The 17,000-nt window shown below is 40.2% G+C and overlaps 2 protein-coding genes across 3 annotated transcripts; one reads left to right on the top strand and one right to left on the bottom strand.

The window, feature by feature from the left end:
* The first annotated feature begins 3,128 nt into the window (after positions 1-3,128).
* Positions 3,129-7,557, top strand: LOC115022683 (protein shisa-like-2A). The gene is made up of 3 exons (XM_029453754.1): positions 3,129-3,405; positions 4,167-4,303; positions 4,645-7,557. Exons 1-3 carry the CDS (start codon positions 3,224-3,226, stop codon positions 4,827-4,829), a joined length of 504 nt encoding a protein of 167 aa, XP_029309614.1. The 5' UTR covers positions 3,129-3,223; the 3' UTR covers positions 4,830-7,557.
* A 6,102-nt stretch (positions 7,558-13,659) lies between these two features.
* tmem125b (transmembrane protein 125b) lies at positions 13,660-16,779 on the bottom strand. Of its 2 annotated transcripts, XM_029453716.1 has the most exons (3): positions 16,227-16,778; positions 14,291-16,069; positions 13,660-13,856 (listed from the first exon to the last, which is right to left on the bottom strand). In XM_029453716.1, the coding sequence occupies exon 2, from the start codon at positions 16,004-16,006 to the stop codon at positions 15,371-15,373; it is 636 nt and encodes a 211-aa protein (XP_029309576.1). In that variant the 5' UTR covers positions 16,007-16,069; positions 16,227-16,778; the 3' UTR covers positions 13,660-13,856; positions 14,291-15,370. The 2 variants fall into 2 exon arrangements, with proteins under 2 accessions (XP_029309576.1, XP_029309575.1); XM_029453715.1 differs by having other exon boundaries at positions 14,291-16,779.
* Positions 16,780-17,000: the final 221 nt, after the last annotated feature.

Below are 17,000 nucleotides of genomic sequence, written 5' to 3'. Positions count from 1 at the left end.
CTCATCAACCCCTGCGGCTTTGCCACTGTGGAGTTGTTTGACTACCTCAGTGACTTCCATCAGGGAAATTGACGATGATCCCCCATCAGCTTCCAGCTCTGCCTCAACCATAGAGGGCGTGTTAGTCGGATTCAGGAGTTCCTCAAAGTGCTCCTTCCAGCGGCCGATAACCTTCTCAGTTGAAGTCAGCAGGGTCCCACCCTTGCTGTACACAGCTTGGATGGTTCCTCGCTTCCCCCTCCTGAGGTGCCGGATGGTTTTCCAGAAGCACCTTGGTACCGACCGAAAGTCCTTCTCCATAGCTTCTCCGAACTTCTCCCACACCCGCTGCTTTGCCTCTGACACGGCAGAAGCTGCCGCCCTTCTAGTCCTTCGATACCCTGCAACTGTTTCCGGAGTCCTCCCGGATAACATAACCCGGAAGGACTCCTTCTTCAGTCGGACGGCTTCCCTGACCACCGGGGTCCACCACGGTGTTCGAGGGTTACCGCCCCTTGAGGCACCTAAGACCTTGAGACCACAGCTCATCACCGCAGCTTCAGCAATAGAGGTTTTGAACATCGCCCACTCAGGTTCAATGCCCCCAACCTCCACAGGGATGGCTGAAAAGCTCCGCCGGAGGTGTGAGTTAAAGATCCCCAGGACAGGGGCTTCCTCCAGACGTTCCCAGTTCACCCGCACTACCCGTTTGGGTTTACCAGGTCTGTCCAGAGTCTTCCCCCACCCCTTGATCCAACTCACCACCAGATGGTGATCAGTCGACAGCTCCGCCCCTCTCTTCACCCGAGTGTCCAAAACATGCGGCCTTTAATATGATGATTGAAAATACCATCTTTCATGTGCAGTGACCTCACATCAGAGGATGTTCCCCAGTGTCCTGTTCCTGGAGCAAAGAGGTCTCATTCAAATCTCACTGTTCATTAATGTACCTTTCCCTGTCCCTTAGAGATGATGCTTTACTTAAGTTTCTTTCTTTTTTTAAAGGTATAATATGTAACATTTACACCTTTGTCGAGGTCTGTTTCATTTGGTCGCCTGTAATGGCAACATATCCACTGTGAGCATGCATCAGCGTTGTGGTTGTCATAAAATTACTTTTTATCCCGCTTTAAGCAACGTTTTTATGATGTGCTTTCTGCAGATTTTCAGACCTCAGCAGCTGAGCTGAGCTTTTGTCATACACATTTTCTCTCCAAATTGAAATATTTCTATCCACTTTGCACTCTCTAATGGAAAAATAATCTTTAAATGTATGTATACAATTGTAAATGAAGGTATCAGTCTGCATTAGAACTATTTCAGTGTGGAAGGGGTTATGGTTAGTTGAAACTGAATGAGTCATAATGAGCCTGTGGGTCAGTAGATGTGGCAATGCTTCAACCAAATGGATCCTTTATGTTGAATGGAATCAATGGATAGAGGTCAGTGGCCTCCATGGCGATGAGGCTCACTATGAGCGACCCCCTTTCACATTACACACGGTTATTTTATCCATTGGTAATATAAAAATATTGATTAGAAGGTAGTTTACCTCCACCACACACACACATATCCTTGTTTTTCCCCTCATGAGACCCACACACACACACACACACACACACACACACACACACACACACACACACACACACACACACACACACACCAGTGGCACCAGAATGGTTGAACCAGTTGTCATATTTGTTCAAACAGATTTTATATACCTTTCTATTACACTTTCTTTTGTAAATGTGTCTTGATGTGAATGCGGGATGTGAATGTGAATTGATACATTTTTTATTTTCCACAAAGAACATTGGCATCTTCTTTGTAAACAATAATGTTTCCTTTCACATATTTTATGCACATTTTGAACTACTGCATTAGAAAAGCTGAATGGAAACGTCAAAATGATATATATATGACATATATATATATATATATATATATATATATATCTTCTATAAATAATCAAACAATTTAAACACCCATAAACTTAGAATGTTCACAGGTTATTTGAATGAAACACAGGATTCTTAGTTGCAGCAGCTACAGTAGTGTGACCGGACGTTAGTTCTTTATGGCTGTGTCAATAACATAACATTGATAAACTTGAATCTTTATTTTTTTACTCTCTTTTGGAAAGAATTTAAGTTACAGATTACCCTTTTGAAATGTAATAATCTATGTAATTGTTAATTAATTAAAAGCAAAGTAAAGTAAAGCTTTTCTAACACATGTTTTTAACTTGCCGATAAAGCTGAAAAATCCTAAACGTTTTGCGTGCATGGTGGTGGAACAGTACTCAACACTGAATAGAATCAAACTTTTATTAAAAGCGTAAGGAACGTGACACAAAGGCTTGAACTCGAATCCACGACTCAGGACAAGGTTTCAAAAATCAGAAGGGTATTTACTGAAAAAACACAAAGTACAACAGAAAATCACTCTTAGAGGAAAAGGTTTCTTTGCTCGAAAACGCTGATTCTCTTGAAGGCATAAGGCAAACTGGTACAGGACAAAGGGAGACGAGGACTATACACACTAAAGGTAATGGTACACAGGTGGCAACAATCAAACATGACATGACAAAATCTAAATCTAAACATAGACTATAAACCTGATGAATAACTTGACATAAATAAGTGACAGGATGTTACAACATATTCTTCACTATAACTAGAATTAAGATTGAAACAGAGCAACAGAATGAATGTTATATTATAAGATTTCTACTGAAAATAATATATTGGGATGCAACCCACTTTGTAATCACCAACATTTTGATTAATAGGCTAATTTACATACGTTTTCTCAGTAACTGTAACTAATTACAATTATATTTCATTTATAATTTAAGTTACTCCTCGACACTTTTTGTAATATTATAGCCTGCGTTAAGACTGTGCGCCTGTTTTTATGCTTCTGTGGACCAAAACATGAAATAAAGTGACAAACTCCAATAATCGACAAAGTTTATAGCGTCCAAAAGCAGATTAAGTAAATAGATTAAGTGAGCGAGAGAGAGAGAGAGAGAGAGAGAGAGAGAGAGAGAGAGAGAGAGAGAGAGAGAGAGAGAGAGAGAGAGAGAGAGAGAGACCAGACTCCAGTTTTCTTCAGATTCAAAATATTTCCTGCACTGGAGAACACACACTGGTGGGTCTAACTGCACCTCCACGCTGCAGGGCTCTTCTTCTGCGGATGAGACGTGTGTTTTCTTCTTAATTCACTTCCCTGCTGCAACATGAGCGCTGAATGCAGCAGTTACTACAGCGCTGATGGTGTGTTTGTGGACGGGTTCTCGTGCCCCAGACCGGGAAATGCCGCCGCTGCTGTCTACTGCTGCGGATTTAATGATGTCAAGTACTGCTGTGATGATCCCAACAGCTTCTTCCCGTATGATTACGGATACATGTGGTGGCTGAGGTGAGGGCAATATGCATTTGGCAAGAATATATATATATATATATATATATATATACATTTTCCTCTTTTCTACTTATTTTGGAAATCCTAAACATGTTTAAGATGTTGTTGACTATACAGTTATATTCTGTCATAGTAAACTGGAAACAGATGAGTTATTCACTGTGTGTAGTTAGATAGTTACACCAACTATCCAGTAACGTGGGAAGCGGCACCTGTTTAAAAGCGTGACTCACTGGTATGATGAATTATCTTGACTAAAAATCCAATCCATCCCTTTCTACTTTTTGTATTATATTCTTACTTTTATTTTATATACTTCTCATTATTAATATTATTTTTTATTTCTATTTGTTTATTTCGGTCCTTGTGCTGTTGCAACACGTGCATTCCCCTTCTTGGGATCAATTAAGGCTTATCTTATCTTCTCTTAAAACATTTACGGCTCCATACATATTTGGTTTTATTTAATTTATGGATGAAACAAACATATATATATATATATATATATATATATATATATATATATATATATATATATATATATATATATTTATATTGATCTTCCCTCTTTTGGTATTCTCTTTTCCATCCTACACATGAATCATCTACTCTTCTCTCTCCTTGTGTCCTCTTCTTGTCTCCTTGCCACATTCCCTTTCTGTTCTCTCTCTCCCTCTCTTCCTCTCTCCTTGTCTCCTTTCTCCTCTCCTCTCCTCTCTCCCTGTCTCCTCTCCTCCTCTCTTCTTCTCTCCACTCAGTATCGGTGCTCTGGTTGGTCTATCCATTGCAGCGGTGGTCCTCCTTGCCTTCCTCATCACCGTATGTGTACTCTGCTACCTCTTTATTGCCACCAAACCAAGTCGTCTTGACAACGGACTACCCCTCAGAGCACCAGGTAATTGTGTGTGTGTGTGTGTGTGTGTGTGTGGCTTTCTTACTGTAAGTGTGTTTGTGTGTGTGTGTGTGTGTGTGTGTGTGTGTGTGTGTGTGTGTGTGTGTGTGTGTGGCTTTCTTAAAGTAAGTGTATTCATTTTGAAGTACTCTTTCTGCATATTAGAGAAAATGAAATGATGAAGAAAATGTGACAGTCTATCTTGTCATAAGCTTCAGAGTACAACGTTTTATTTTATTTTGTTTTCCTTTTATTCAGAGGAAATTATTTAGCTTTGTCTTTGGCATACAAAACAGATGCTGTGTGATTTTGAATTGTGTGCAATCGTGTGTGTCCTTTATTAGCAGGAGATCCCAGTGGGGAATCCAGTCATTTGAGAGCAACCTGTGTCTCTGGTCCGCAGGGATTCAGAAAACACTTCATGAGCAGGAAGCTAGATTGTGATAACCAGCCGCCAGACCCCGAGCTCCTGTTCCAGAGGTGTTTCACAGCTACAGTTCCAGGAATGAAAGTGGAAAATCCTTCATAGGCCGCTGAGAGACTTCTTGTTCATAGATGGGGCCAGCAATCCAGAGTAAAAGAGTCAGTAAATGACCGCGCTGCCAGGGGAGGCGAGGACACTGGGAGGAGCAGCAGCTCACATATGGTGCGCATGGGAGTCATGCTGGTGATTATCAAAGAACCCCTCTACACAATGAAGTCTCTGAAAAGCCTTGACTGAAAATCTTCACACACTAGATTTCTTTCCTCCTCATAGCTGCAAAAGTAATGTTTCAGTAACTGGCAGCAGTAACTGAGAACATACGGAGAGAAATGATCTATACACCATCTCCTTGGAAGATAATGTTTTTGAGTGGCCTCTAGAAAGCGAACACCTTGCTGAATAAGTAAGGCACATGCTAGTGCAACTGGGGACGGAGGCCGATCCAGTTAACGCTCTGGATGTACAGATGTACTGGATGTTCATGTGTATCTAGGAAAGATGCTGAAGATGTGGCTTAGAGCAAGAAAAAAATACCCTGACACCCCAAGACAACAGTGGAGTCTGGCCAGCCAGGCCTTTAAGTCACGGCACGCCCTGGTGAAGTAGGGTGGTGTCGACTTGTAGCCACATCTGCTACATTTTACTCAGGGACTGAAGGATTTGTGAGGAAGATCTACTGTGTAATGAGAGCAAAATGAAAGCGTTGGTTATTTGTTCAAATGCTTGAAATGACCTATGGTTACTGAAAAGGGACCACTAGGTTGGGGTCCTCGTCTGTCTCCTATCAACAGTCAGAGCTGGGCTGCAGTCAAATATTCAAATAAATGAATTTCTTTCTTTCTTATTTCTTTTCCTAACAGCTTTTCCTTGACCTGAATTGGTCAACAGACACAGTCATATGGGTCGATGGGAGGACATGGAATGTGAAGTTTCTACTTAGCTGCAGCTCCCAACAATGGACGTTACCAGCCTACTGATACTAGTCTACTTTGTATATGATAAATGATGATAAAGATGGTTGTTTTTTATGACAAACACAAAAGCTTTCTGACCAATTAAATGATTTAAAACTAACCTACTCAAGGATACATTATCTGTCCTAAAACAATAAAGGCATGTTGAGTACATTAAAAGTATTAGACCTAAAACAGTCCAAAAATATTAGTAAAAATCTACAACTCTCTCCTAAAGTCAAATTTGTGATGTCGTCAAGTATGAAGTCTGGATCTGCTCCATAGACAATGAATTGTGAAAAATGTTATAGATGGATGTGAATGTGCAAAAAAACAACAACCCTGCAGTACCCCCTGTTGAAGACCTATGGCATAGGTCTTATGCCATAGAATATATAAAAGAAGTGGACCGTGACTTCCCCCAATGGTTTGTGGTCTATGGGTGGTCTAAAGACTCGAGTTGGAAATTTTGGCCGTCGCCATCTTGGTTTTTGGAACAGAAGTGACACAAGAGGGTGGAGCTAATTACAATTCAACACTGAACAAGACATTTTTAGGTGACTAAAATGTTATAATTCACTTTAATGAACTGAAAACACTGTGAAAGGGTTAAAGTAAGACAAAAATATAGACTTTACCGAGACTAGACAACACCGTGTTAGCGACTTGTTAATCAAAAGCTAGCCCCACCCTTAAGCATAACTTTGCTTCATCGTCTATTTAACTCTAAATGGGAGCATCATTTTCAAAATGAACATCATATTGTATTGAAGAAGACATGAAACTAGAGATTGAGACCATAAACGCATTAGGAAAATGTTTACTGAGGTAATAAATCAAGTGAGAAGTCGGGTCATTTTCTCATAGACTTCTATACAACCAAACTTATTTTGCAAGTGGATCCTCCTCCTGCTGGCCGTTAGAAAGAATGCAGGTTTAAGGCCCTTCGGCTTTACTTATCAGTCAGAGGTTGCGGCTTACATGAGGAAATAACTGTTGAATAACTTCTTATCTAATACATACATTTACAGTACATTTGGATTACTATTTCATATCCAAACACATCTCTTAGTAAATGGCAGTATAACACTGCATAACCTGCAATGTCATTAAATGTTACACAAGCCTTTTAGCTTTTGTCTGAAGAGTTAGGATTGCTTTACAGTGTCACTGTGTGTTTACAGTGCCATACATAAGAGATCAAAAAGCTGCATTTCTGTGGACCCACTTACATACAATCTACTGATAGCCTATTCCTTGTCAAAACTTTCAAGTGTCCTTGTTTTTGTAACTCAGAATGGTAACGTAAGTATTTATAAATTAATGCAGAATGCCATGTATTGTGTTCGTGAATACATTTTGCTTGTGTAATTGATTTACAGAAACTGACCTCAATTTTGAATGTCAACACTTGTGTCCTTTTTTTTAACAGTCTGTTATAAATATATTAAAATGAACTTTAGACTTAAAGGTTATTCTAACAGTATGTTCATAAATGTCTGTACGAGTTATGGAATTTTACAATCTATCAGCAGCTGGTATGTTTTGTCAAATGTTGAGATGTTGTGAGGAATTCAGTTTCTGTTGTACTCATGTTGATAAAAGCAATTTCCCATTGGTAAATGTCAGCACAAAGGTGTGCTCATAGTAATCATCTGTAGCATACATGTACATTGCAATCGATGTTAGAGGAAAAAAAGAGATTCATTTTATTTTCGTATGATCTCCCTATATGTTTGATGGCAGTGTTTTTAAAACGCTGAGTGTACAGAGTTATTTATTGATACAGTTCTTCAAAGAGCATCAATAAAATCTGAATCAAAAGACTCAACCTGATTATCATACAGTGATGCAGCCAACTCACTGACTGCAGTGGAGAAGCAACAAATTCAGTGGAATTCAAACAGGATTTTGATACTTAGACTCAGATGTATGTTACCTAGAAAAAGAATATCAACATGGAATGTGCTAATGGCTATTAGATCCTAAAAATAAGATAATCATGACTTAAAGACTATTCTTTTTTCTCCATTAGAGAAGCACATGTCGCTGGCACTATTCTGAAATCATCTTAAAGAGACAGTTCACCCCAAAATAAAAAATACATATTTGTTTCTTTTTACTGTAGTGATTTTTTAAAATCAATCTAGAGATGGCGGCCTTCTCTCTAATATAATGGAACTAGATGGCACTCGGCTTGTGATGCTCAAAGCGTCAAAAGCATATCGTCAACTCTTGACAAAACAATCTAGATTGATCAATTATCTTTAATTTTGAGGGGAACTGTCCCTTTAAGGCTCCTCCATTGCCAAGATGGTGTTGATTAAGTTTGTATTACGCCCATCCAGCTGAGCAACTCTGATGAAGAAGGCTTTCTCGGTCCCTCTCTCACTTCGCTTTAAAGTCAGTTAAAGAGGAAAAGATTAGACGGTTTATTGAGACTTAAAGTCAGACCGTTCAGATTTGGTACTGGCTTTAGTTATTGATCTTTCTTTGCAGAGAGGCAGAGCCTGGAAAAACCATCAGGAGCATTTCTGAAAATGTAATGTGGTAATAAGCGTCAGTGAAAGGGATGACAGTGACCACCAAACTGCATTGATCACTGTAATACACATTAAACAATGTGTTGGCCTCATTTTATTGGGTAAGATAAAGGATTTAATACAGACATGAAAATATCAATGCCTCCTCCTTAATGACACGTTCCAACACATGCTTTTGGCAGTTATCCACAGTTATCTATTTCAGTGAGCAGGGATAAAACTCACTTTTTTCAGTGCTTGTGAACACACATTTGGGTATCTGGAGTGCTTATCAACCCACAAACTGTGACATAAGACAACACGGTCACTGTTCTGTGGGCTGCCTCAGTCAGAACACATGACATTCAATAAATCATTCACATATGGCTCACGCTCCTGTCACATGCAGAATATACTGCATCTGAGTATCTCCAATCACGGCTTGAGAACTAACTTTTTTTTCCGGGGGGGGGTTTAACAGTCTGCACAGCTAGAGACCCCTCTATCTCTATCCTTGAACCCTTACTCCAGCTGACTCCAGACAGACAGGAGTCCTGTAATCTGACAGTGGGGAGCACGGCATGGACTATAAGGTTTAAGGGGATCAGACTGCTATGAAGGGGCGTGCCCAGTTACAATTTTGTAAATGATCAGAGTCCTTAAGCTCCGATCTGACCAATAGAGAACCAATGAAATGAAGCAACACATGTGTGTAATATGGTCAAAGTTTTAGTTTTAGTTCCATTCTAGCTGCAGCGTTGTGCACCATTAGAATACTTTTAGTACATAGCATGAGGCAGGCCTGACAATAAAATAGAGAGACAATAGAATTAGAGTCTCTGCGGACAGTAAACACATACATTTTAGCTTTATTGCAAAGATGAAAAAATATAAAAATAATAAAAGCTTGTATTTCCTGAAGGCTCACACCGCCTCTGTTCGATGATGATCCCTGGTGATGCTTTGGAAGCATTGCTCTGTTCTTGGTGAATAGACGTGCAGCGTGTATAATGAGGAGAGATGAGAGAGATGATGATGTCAAATGTGTGTTAATGAGAAATCAGATCTTGCCCACCTAGAAACATTTCAGTGCTTCTAAAGCTGCCTCCGTGTCAGCTCCTCTGAGTGCACACCTGATGACTTAGTGGGAGGTGGTTCAAGAAAAAAGCAAGAAAAATCTACGGATACAAGCGCAGCGTTTATAACTCACTGAGTTAACCCCCCCCCCCCCCTCATCCAAAACAAATGGCAAATCTACACAAATGCCCTCCATGCACACACAGCGCATAGACGCTCATCTTTTGTGATTACAGTGACACTATCTGGCCGCAAAGCACAGATGCAACATGTGTTTGAATTTCTTTATTAATTCAGTACATTTCAGTAAATTGTGGAAATAACAAATCGCCTCATGTTATTAGTAACAATAAAGATACTAAATGAACATAAAAATAAGTTTACATTGACTTTTGACTGGAAAGGTACAAAAGGAATCAGGGTAAATGGATGACAAACCTAATAAAGTTACTTATTAACGTCTCTGTCTTAAGGGCATGGTGCAGGGAGGGTGGTATTATGGTATGTCCTGCAACCTTTGCCCAGCAAGTCTCTTTATTTTTTCAGAAGGAGCTGAAGAGGAAGACAAAAACAGCAGTTTAAAGTCAGGTCTCGGAGACATACTGTGTCAATTATCCTCTTCTGTACAGGTAAGTCATTTCAGACTGATTGTGTGTGTTGTTGTAGATTGTGTTAGCTCACAGTCGGGTTACTCTGTGTTCCTCTGTGATGTAGGTTTGACATTATTGGCTCTGTTGTTGTCATATGAGCAGCGGTTGACTGAGACACAGCTACTGTGTGCTACCTGTGTACTGCTGCGACAAATGAAATACCTTAAGCCAACATATACACGGATGTACTGTATGTCTGCTCTCCGGACCATATGTTTAAAGTTAATTAGTAAGCAGTTCAGGACTATAATCATAAACATGGCTCATTAACATCATGTGACAGCTTCTGTGTGAAAAGGCAGGGACTATTTAATCACAAAGTTTTGAAGAATTTTTTTGTTCAAGTCAAATTGTTTGTTAAAAAATGTCTTTCCAGAGCCATGAGAGCAGTGTGTTGGCTGTTTGAAGGCACCTGTTAGATCATGGGTTGCAGATTAATTACCTTTTTTATCTCTGACACTTACATCATTTGAAATTAAAGATATCATCAGCGCTCACTGCAGAAAGGTTGTCGCTGATATTTCAGTGTAATGAAGGTCATTGATGATAATGACGACAACATGGTGTATCATTATGCAGATACCTAAAGTCAAATTCAAATGTGTTAGTACAAGGACAAGGACATTAAAGAGGAATTTGCATCTGTATCTAACAATGTAATAGATTTCCAATGTGTCCAATCAAATGTGTTGGTACTTTGACAATCAGAGAATGTTAACCCTCGAACATCCCAGTGTCCGTTTAAGCTTGATGGTGGCAAGACATTGGTTAAAGGTTTATTGGCAAATCAATTATGAAACATGAAGTATGTCATGTCAAATGTCTTAAAATAAACACTGACAATCCCATATATACAGTATATGTATATTAAAAGTTATCGGTTGCTGTAGTTGTTCCCTCTCTCCATACTGGCTGTGAACACATCCCTTCCTCATGCAATAATAAAGTGATGGGGATGAAAATACCTCATTGTTGAATTGAAATCAAGTGGATATCGAAGTTGTGGTCTTTTCCCCGCGTTTCCTTGCTGATCTTAGGGACCATAACACAAAACAGCCTGGTTTCCTCAAATGAACTTTACTTAATTATGTTTTGAGGGAAACATATTTTCTCCCAGGATTACGTTTGTTTTATGATGTAGCCTATCACAAATACATTTCTAAACAAAGCCCGCCTAGAGAGGAGGTCGGGGTGAAAGGATGGGAACAAAGACTTTCACCCTGGAGACCACTGTCTGTGTCCCGTGGGAAACCAAAAGTCAAGGTGGATTTATTTTAACTTACGTACGTGGTTTAAGTTACAAAACAAACAAACTTATTTGAACCCAAACCAAGATCTTTTACTAAACCTATCAAGTAGTTTTGTTTCAATTTACAACTTTAACCAGGTGTTTAAAGCTACGATTGTAATCTGGGTGAAAATACCTTTTCGAAATGTAATTAATGAAGCAGTTTCGTTTCGTTTTAAGAGACAGAGTTGCACAAAAGGGAAATTCCGTACCGCTAAATGATCTAAATGTTTTACACATTAAGCCTCTCATGGTCCTGAGAATCATAAGAGTTCTTTATGCTTTCCCTCATGACGCAGAAATGGGCCAGTGGAGCTGCGGCCTCTTTGTGGTGATTTTTCTCAGTGGAGCTTTTATCAGAGAAGCACGTCAGGCTACTTTATCTGATGTTGGGAGACACAAAGGCTCCCAGAGACATCTTCTCATGGAAGAGGAGAACACCAACAGTAACGGTACTGAACTGAGAAGTAAGTTTTAAACAAGCTTTACCATGATCTAACTATTTACAACCAGGTGTGCTTGAGGAACTCTGGACTCTATAACACTTCAGTTGCAGGAAACAATTTGAAAAGCACCGGTGTTGACTTCTTCGTCTTTATAGATACATGGAGATGCAATAAAGTTTTTTTTTCCTGCTTTGTAAGCAGGGGCAGGTGAAAGCCAAAAGTTGCTGGACTGGTCCTATATGGCTGCAGGACTCGGCACATTCCTCACGATCTCGCTCCTCATCGTGATGACTGTCAAGTTTCGTCTCTTCCATCGCTTCTTGGCCAGCTACAGACACTCCTTGCTCCAAGAGGCCGACGGGGTCAGCCAGTATGGCCAGGACGAGCTGCCCTTCCCTCAAAGCTCGCTGGGTAGAATAAGAGTGGTTGGGGGGGATCTAAGGGGGCTGGATGACGATGATGATGGCTTCATAGAGGATAACTATATCCAGGCCAGTGAGAAAGACAGGGCGGAGAGAGAGAGAGGGGATCAGCAGCAAGGGATAGAAGACAGCGACGATGATCTTCAGTTCACTATAGCGTGATTATATAAAAGGGGACTGTAAAACAGCTGGTTTACAACTAAGATAATTGACAGAGAAGATTGTGATTGACAGTTGAAAGTGAAGCTATGATTCTGAACCTTTCTGGCTTTTGACCCCCTTAAAATGAATCTTTTCAGGCCAGAATAGGTTAAACAATGCCACAAGAAAAAATACAAAGTTTAGAGAAAGGTATATACATATATAAAAAAAGAGATCACATTTTTTAAATCAGGATTTTCTTTTTTTTGGTGTGGTTTGAAAACACTGAAAGGTCACAGCAGGCGTATGAAGAATGTAAAAAATTAATGAGCCACAGTTGCTTCAAAACCTCCGAAGCTGCAATATTGATTGCACTTGTGTCCAAAAAGAGCAAATTTAAATAGTATGATATGATGAAAGTTATAACAAAAATATCAAAGATAAATAAATGTTTAAATGTTAAATTCATTCAAGTAGTCGTGTCCCATGCGATACTTAGGCCGGGTGCAGGATGGCAGATTCAGTGAAGGAGAAAGTAGAGATTATCTCCTTAAACTTTATTGGACTTTACTGAGTCTCCATTAGACGTCACCTTTGTTCACATTTGTATATAATGTACACGTTGCCCTTTGTAGTATGAGCTATTTTCCCAAAGAAGTTCTGGTAAATTAAAATTTTGCCTGTGAGATCATTTCCACTTTTTCCTTTCATGCAGCACTATAGTTCCCTTAAAGCTGCAATCTGTAATTCTTTAAAAATAAATATATTGTGTGTATATCCATTTGTGAGTTGTTGGAAGTTGCTGTTTGTTCCCTGCTAATGACATTTTCTAATAAAATACATTTTATGTAATTCACATTCAAGTGTTGATTATATTTTGGCTGTGAATCAACAACAAAGAGGTGAAACAACTCGACACTTCTTCATCTTGTGGAACCTCCGTGTGTTCATGTAAAATAACACAAAGTATTTCAACTTTATAGCCTGAAATCACTTTCACTGGAAATGTACTTTATGAATAAATTGTTTATATTTCCAATTTCATATTCATTCATTCGCTTTGTTAACTTTGCACTGTAAAATGTTTATTGTTAAAATCAACAGTAACTTACTGTATTTTAAACCACGATACAATTACTGTAAAACAGTAGTTTTTAGTATACTGTAAAATAAAGTATTATGTTATTTTTTAGTGCAGTATTATACCATTTTTAAAAAGTTATTTATTTTACAGTATTACCTATAACCTGCAGTGTATACTAGCCTACTGTATTTATTTATTTTTTACAATACAATTGTTATTTAGCTGTTAATGTAAAATAAGAAAAATGACAATTGAAGAATTAACTGCACAAATAGCAGAACTTTTATTGTGCAATTTGAACAATACAGTAAGAATAATACAGAAAAATATCACAACAATATAAACAGATCTGTTTTAGATAAAGCCAGTCATTTTAGCGGTCCATACTACAACAATGGGCCATGGTACGCTGGTTAGCAATAATGGACATATGGTGCCACCGGGTGGAATCCTGAAGATGGATTTATTGGTCTCACAGAATGGCAGCTCCTGCATGTGGACAGAAGAGATCAGACAAGCCAGTTAAATCAAATCAAAAAGTTAATGTTACATGCAAACATCCAAAGCCAAACTCAAAGCGCCATTAAGTAACATAGACAGTTTAGTTACCTTTGGACTTTAACCTAAATATAAGCTACTAAAGCTAATCTAATCTACTTTACTGACAAGCTAACAAAATCTAAATAAAAAATAATTCTAAAATGCTCTAAAATAACAACAAAACATTTAAGAATAATTACTGACAAGCTAACAGGACAGCTATGCTACGCTAACATTAACTAGATAAATAAACTAGGTAACGTTAGCTGTGGCTTATTCATTTGTAACGTTACAGAACAGCAAAGTCACTGTCAGTTCTTCTTGGCTAACATTAACGTTATGCAATCTTTGTTTGCATAAAAACATCAAGATTCAGCACTCACTAGATATTAACGATGCGGCATGTGGCAGGTCAGCAGACGGACACGGTGACACGACAGAACAGGCTCTCTCTGGCAAATGCGCTCTTTCCTCCTGAGAGCTTCAACTGAGGAGTGTGTGCAAAATGTCACAGATACCGCAAGTCGTAAGCAAAATTTGATGTTAAAACTTAGAATAAAACAAAAATATTGCACAAAAATACATTCAAGTGGGAGGTTTGAGGTTGTTTCGAGATCATGGATAGTAAGACTTGGATATGGCCCCGCCCCTTTAGCTTAGCCTCCAAATTTTGCCAATTGCCACTCTCAGTATCGTAACGAAAACTCCCCATGTGGACCAAAGAGCATTTTTCCCAAAGGCCATCATTATAGAAGCGACGTCTGTAAAACTACTCAAACAGCAAACAAGCTATGTCAATTATGACTCTTTTATATTTGTAAAACTTTCCTCCAGTGTGCAGGGCGGGAACTCGCGGTAGCAGTATTTCTGGACATATTCAGAGAGCCCCATACCTCGGAAATAAACCTGAAAGCTAAAAGAAACATGTTCTGTTGTGTTTCCAGTTCTTATAATAAATTCCTAATTTAAATTCACAGTAATATCTTCACATAATGCATAGAACATCTACAGTAACATACTGTACACAGCGTATACAGTAAGAATCTGTTGAGAATGCAGTAATGTTACCGTGAAAACAACACAAATGTGTTTTGAGTTAGTGGGAGAGAACATCATGAACACAGAGAATCCAAGAAGTGCTGTTTGGTTTTGATGTGAACACTTGCTGAACATTTATTTTCAACCATAATTACGCAAATGTACCAAAATGGTGTATTCAGACATGCAGGTGTGTGTTCATCACATTGAGCCATTGTTTAAAAAAGTGTTTAGCGTCATTGTTGTTCTTTTACAAACTATTTGCAGGTATTCTTTTGGTGATGTTCAACAGAAGTCATTTTTATGCTAATGTGAACAAAAAGACTGGAAAGATACTCCTAAAGTCATCTCTTTGTTTTGTTTTATTTCCTTTCAAAGATTCTTTGATCCTTTTTTCTGTGAGTGATTTTGCCCATTGAGTCCATTCAGATCAGGCTGGTCCTGCTGGAGGATGTCTCTCTCCTGGCTGGGCTCATCTGTCCTCCTGAGACGCTGAACACCCTGACAGTTCGACTTCCCAGCATCCTCACTCTGCTCATTCTCATCATCCTCCTCCTCCTCTGCTCCCTTCTTCTTTCAAGGTACACGAGCACGCTGTAGCCCACTACAGCTAGAGCCATGCCTGCCCCAGCAGCCATCAGCACCAGGCTGGACACCAACATCTCCTTGCTGTCATAACCTGGGCTGCCGACGGTGGCCACACAGAGAAGCACCGTCCCACAGAGCATCACTGCCAGCCCCACAGCCAACATCAGCGCAGGGTCAGCCCTTCCGCCGCTCTTCAGCTGGTCGATGCGACGCCAGCTGTGCACACAGTTCATGTCCTGGATGGCAGAGCTGAGAAGCAGCTTGAGAAGAACAGCCAGGGCTAAGAGGCAGAGGGTAGTGCCCACCCCGAGGCGCCACTCCCCGGACAGACTGGTGGTGGTGGAGAGGAGGCCCACGCCACCGAGGCCCAGCCCCAGTATGAGGGCTACGGAGGCGCAGTAGCACAGCAGTGAGCGGCGTGGCTCTCTGAACCACCACAGCTCCACTTGATCTTCCAGGACACGTCGCTGCATCAGCGTGGGGTCCTGGTAGAGAGCTGGGGGGGGACGGGTGGTGTGGCGGGGCTGGTAGAAGCTCTGCATGTCAGGCGAAAACCAGACAGACACCTTGTAAGAATGCTCAGAAAAACATGATTTCTAAGTGTTACTGTTCTATTCACCACATCTATATAACTGTAGCTGTGTCATCAGCAGCCTCCGCTTCATCTCAGCTTCTGTGCGAATAGTTACTCACTTGGTGTTAGATGAGTGTCATGTGCTGCCGTCCATCCATCTGTATCCCATTATGCCATCCTTGTCAAAGCATTACAATAGTAAGTTTGGAAGATCCTACAGTTGTTTGGTCTTGTTGCTACATTCTGTAAATTAGCGTTTCACGTAGAAATAATCCAGCTTCAAGGAAAGTTCAAGGGGAACTGGTACATTTCATTTGCTTAAGCTGCTCTCAGGGGTGAAACTCTTCTTCTTGATGGTAGAATTATCCTGACTTCACGCTGGAGGCAGAAAAACAGCAAGAACCCCCAGTCAAAGCGTAGCATGGACTCCCACTGTGTAATACTCACTGTAAGCAGAGAAGTGATGATGTGGTTGACAGCCAGGCTGGGTGTTGTGTCTGTGTACTGCCCACATGTCTGCTCATGATCACCACAGTGACTATACTAGCGTCACAGATTGATCGTCTGTGCCCTCTTCACATTCACTTCCCCAGTGCCAGGCAGAACAGAGGACACCCCCCACCCCCCATCTCCATCTCTCATCACACGGGAACACCATCTCGTCGGTTGAGTGGGAAAAAGACGGGTCACAATAGCAGTGTTGGATCATGGTTTGGACAGAGATTGGCGACATTGTCCCTCATTCCCCTGAACAGACAATGGGGCTGACCGGTGAACACAATGACTGTGCTGCATGAGGCGGGCGGTGGTGTGTGTGAGCCGTGGAGGGGCGTTGCGTTGCTGTTGTGGAGGGCTGAGTGATGTCAGTGTGTAGTGATAATGGTGTTTCTGTG

The sequence above is a fragment of the Cottoperca gobio genome, chromosome 17 (assembly GCF_900634415.1).
Source record: "Cottoperca gobio chromosome 17, fCotGob3.1, whole genome shotgun sequence".
Lineage (NCBI taxonomy): Eukaryota > Metazoa > Chordata > Actinopteri > Perciformes > Bovichtidae > Cottoperca > Cottoperca gobio.
The sequence above is the reverse complement of the archived record's forward strand: the minus strand, read 5'-3'. Positions and strand labels throughout refer to the sequence as shown.

What these genes read in the sequence shown, in the direction of transcription:
- LOC115022683 (XM_029453754.1), top strand. Translation starts at nt 3,224, where the DNA reads ATGAGCGCTGAATGCAGCAGTTACTACAGCGCTGATGGTGTGTTTGTG. An exon ending in GGATACATGTGGTGGCTGAG is followed by an intron (nt 3,406 to 4,166) that starts GTGAGGGCAATA and finishes CTCTCCACTCAG; the next exon opens with TATCGGTGCTCTGGTTGGTC. An exon ending in ACTACCCCTCAGAGCACCAG is followed by an intron (nt 4,304 to 4,644) that starts GTAATTGTGTGT and finishes GTCCTTTATTAG; the next exon opens with CAGGAGATCCCAGTGGGGAA.
- tmem125b (XM_029453715.1), bottom strand. Translation starts at nt 16,075, where the DNA reads ATGCAGAGCTTCTACCAGCCCCGCCACACCACCCGTCCCCCCCCAGCT.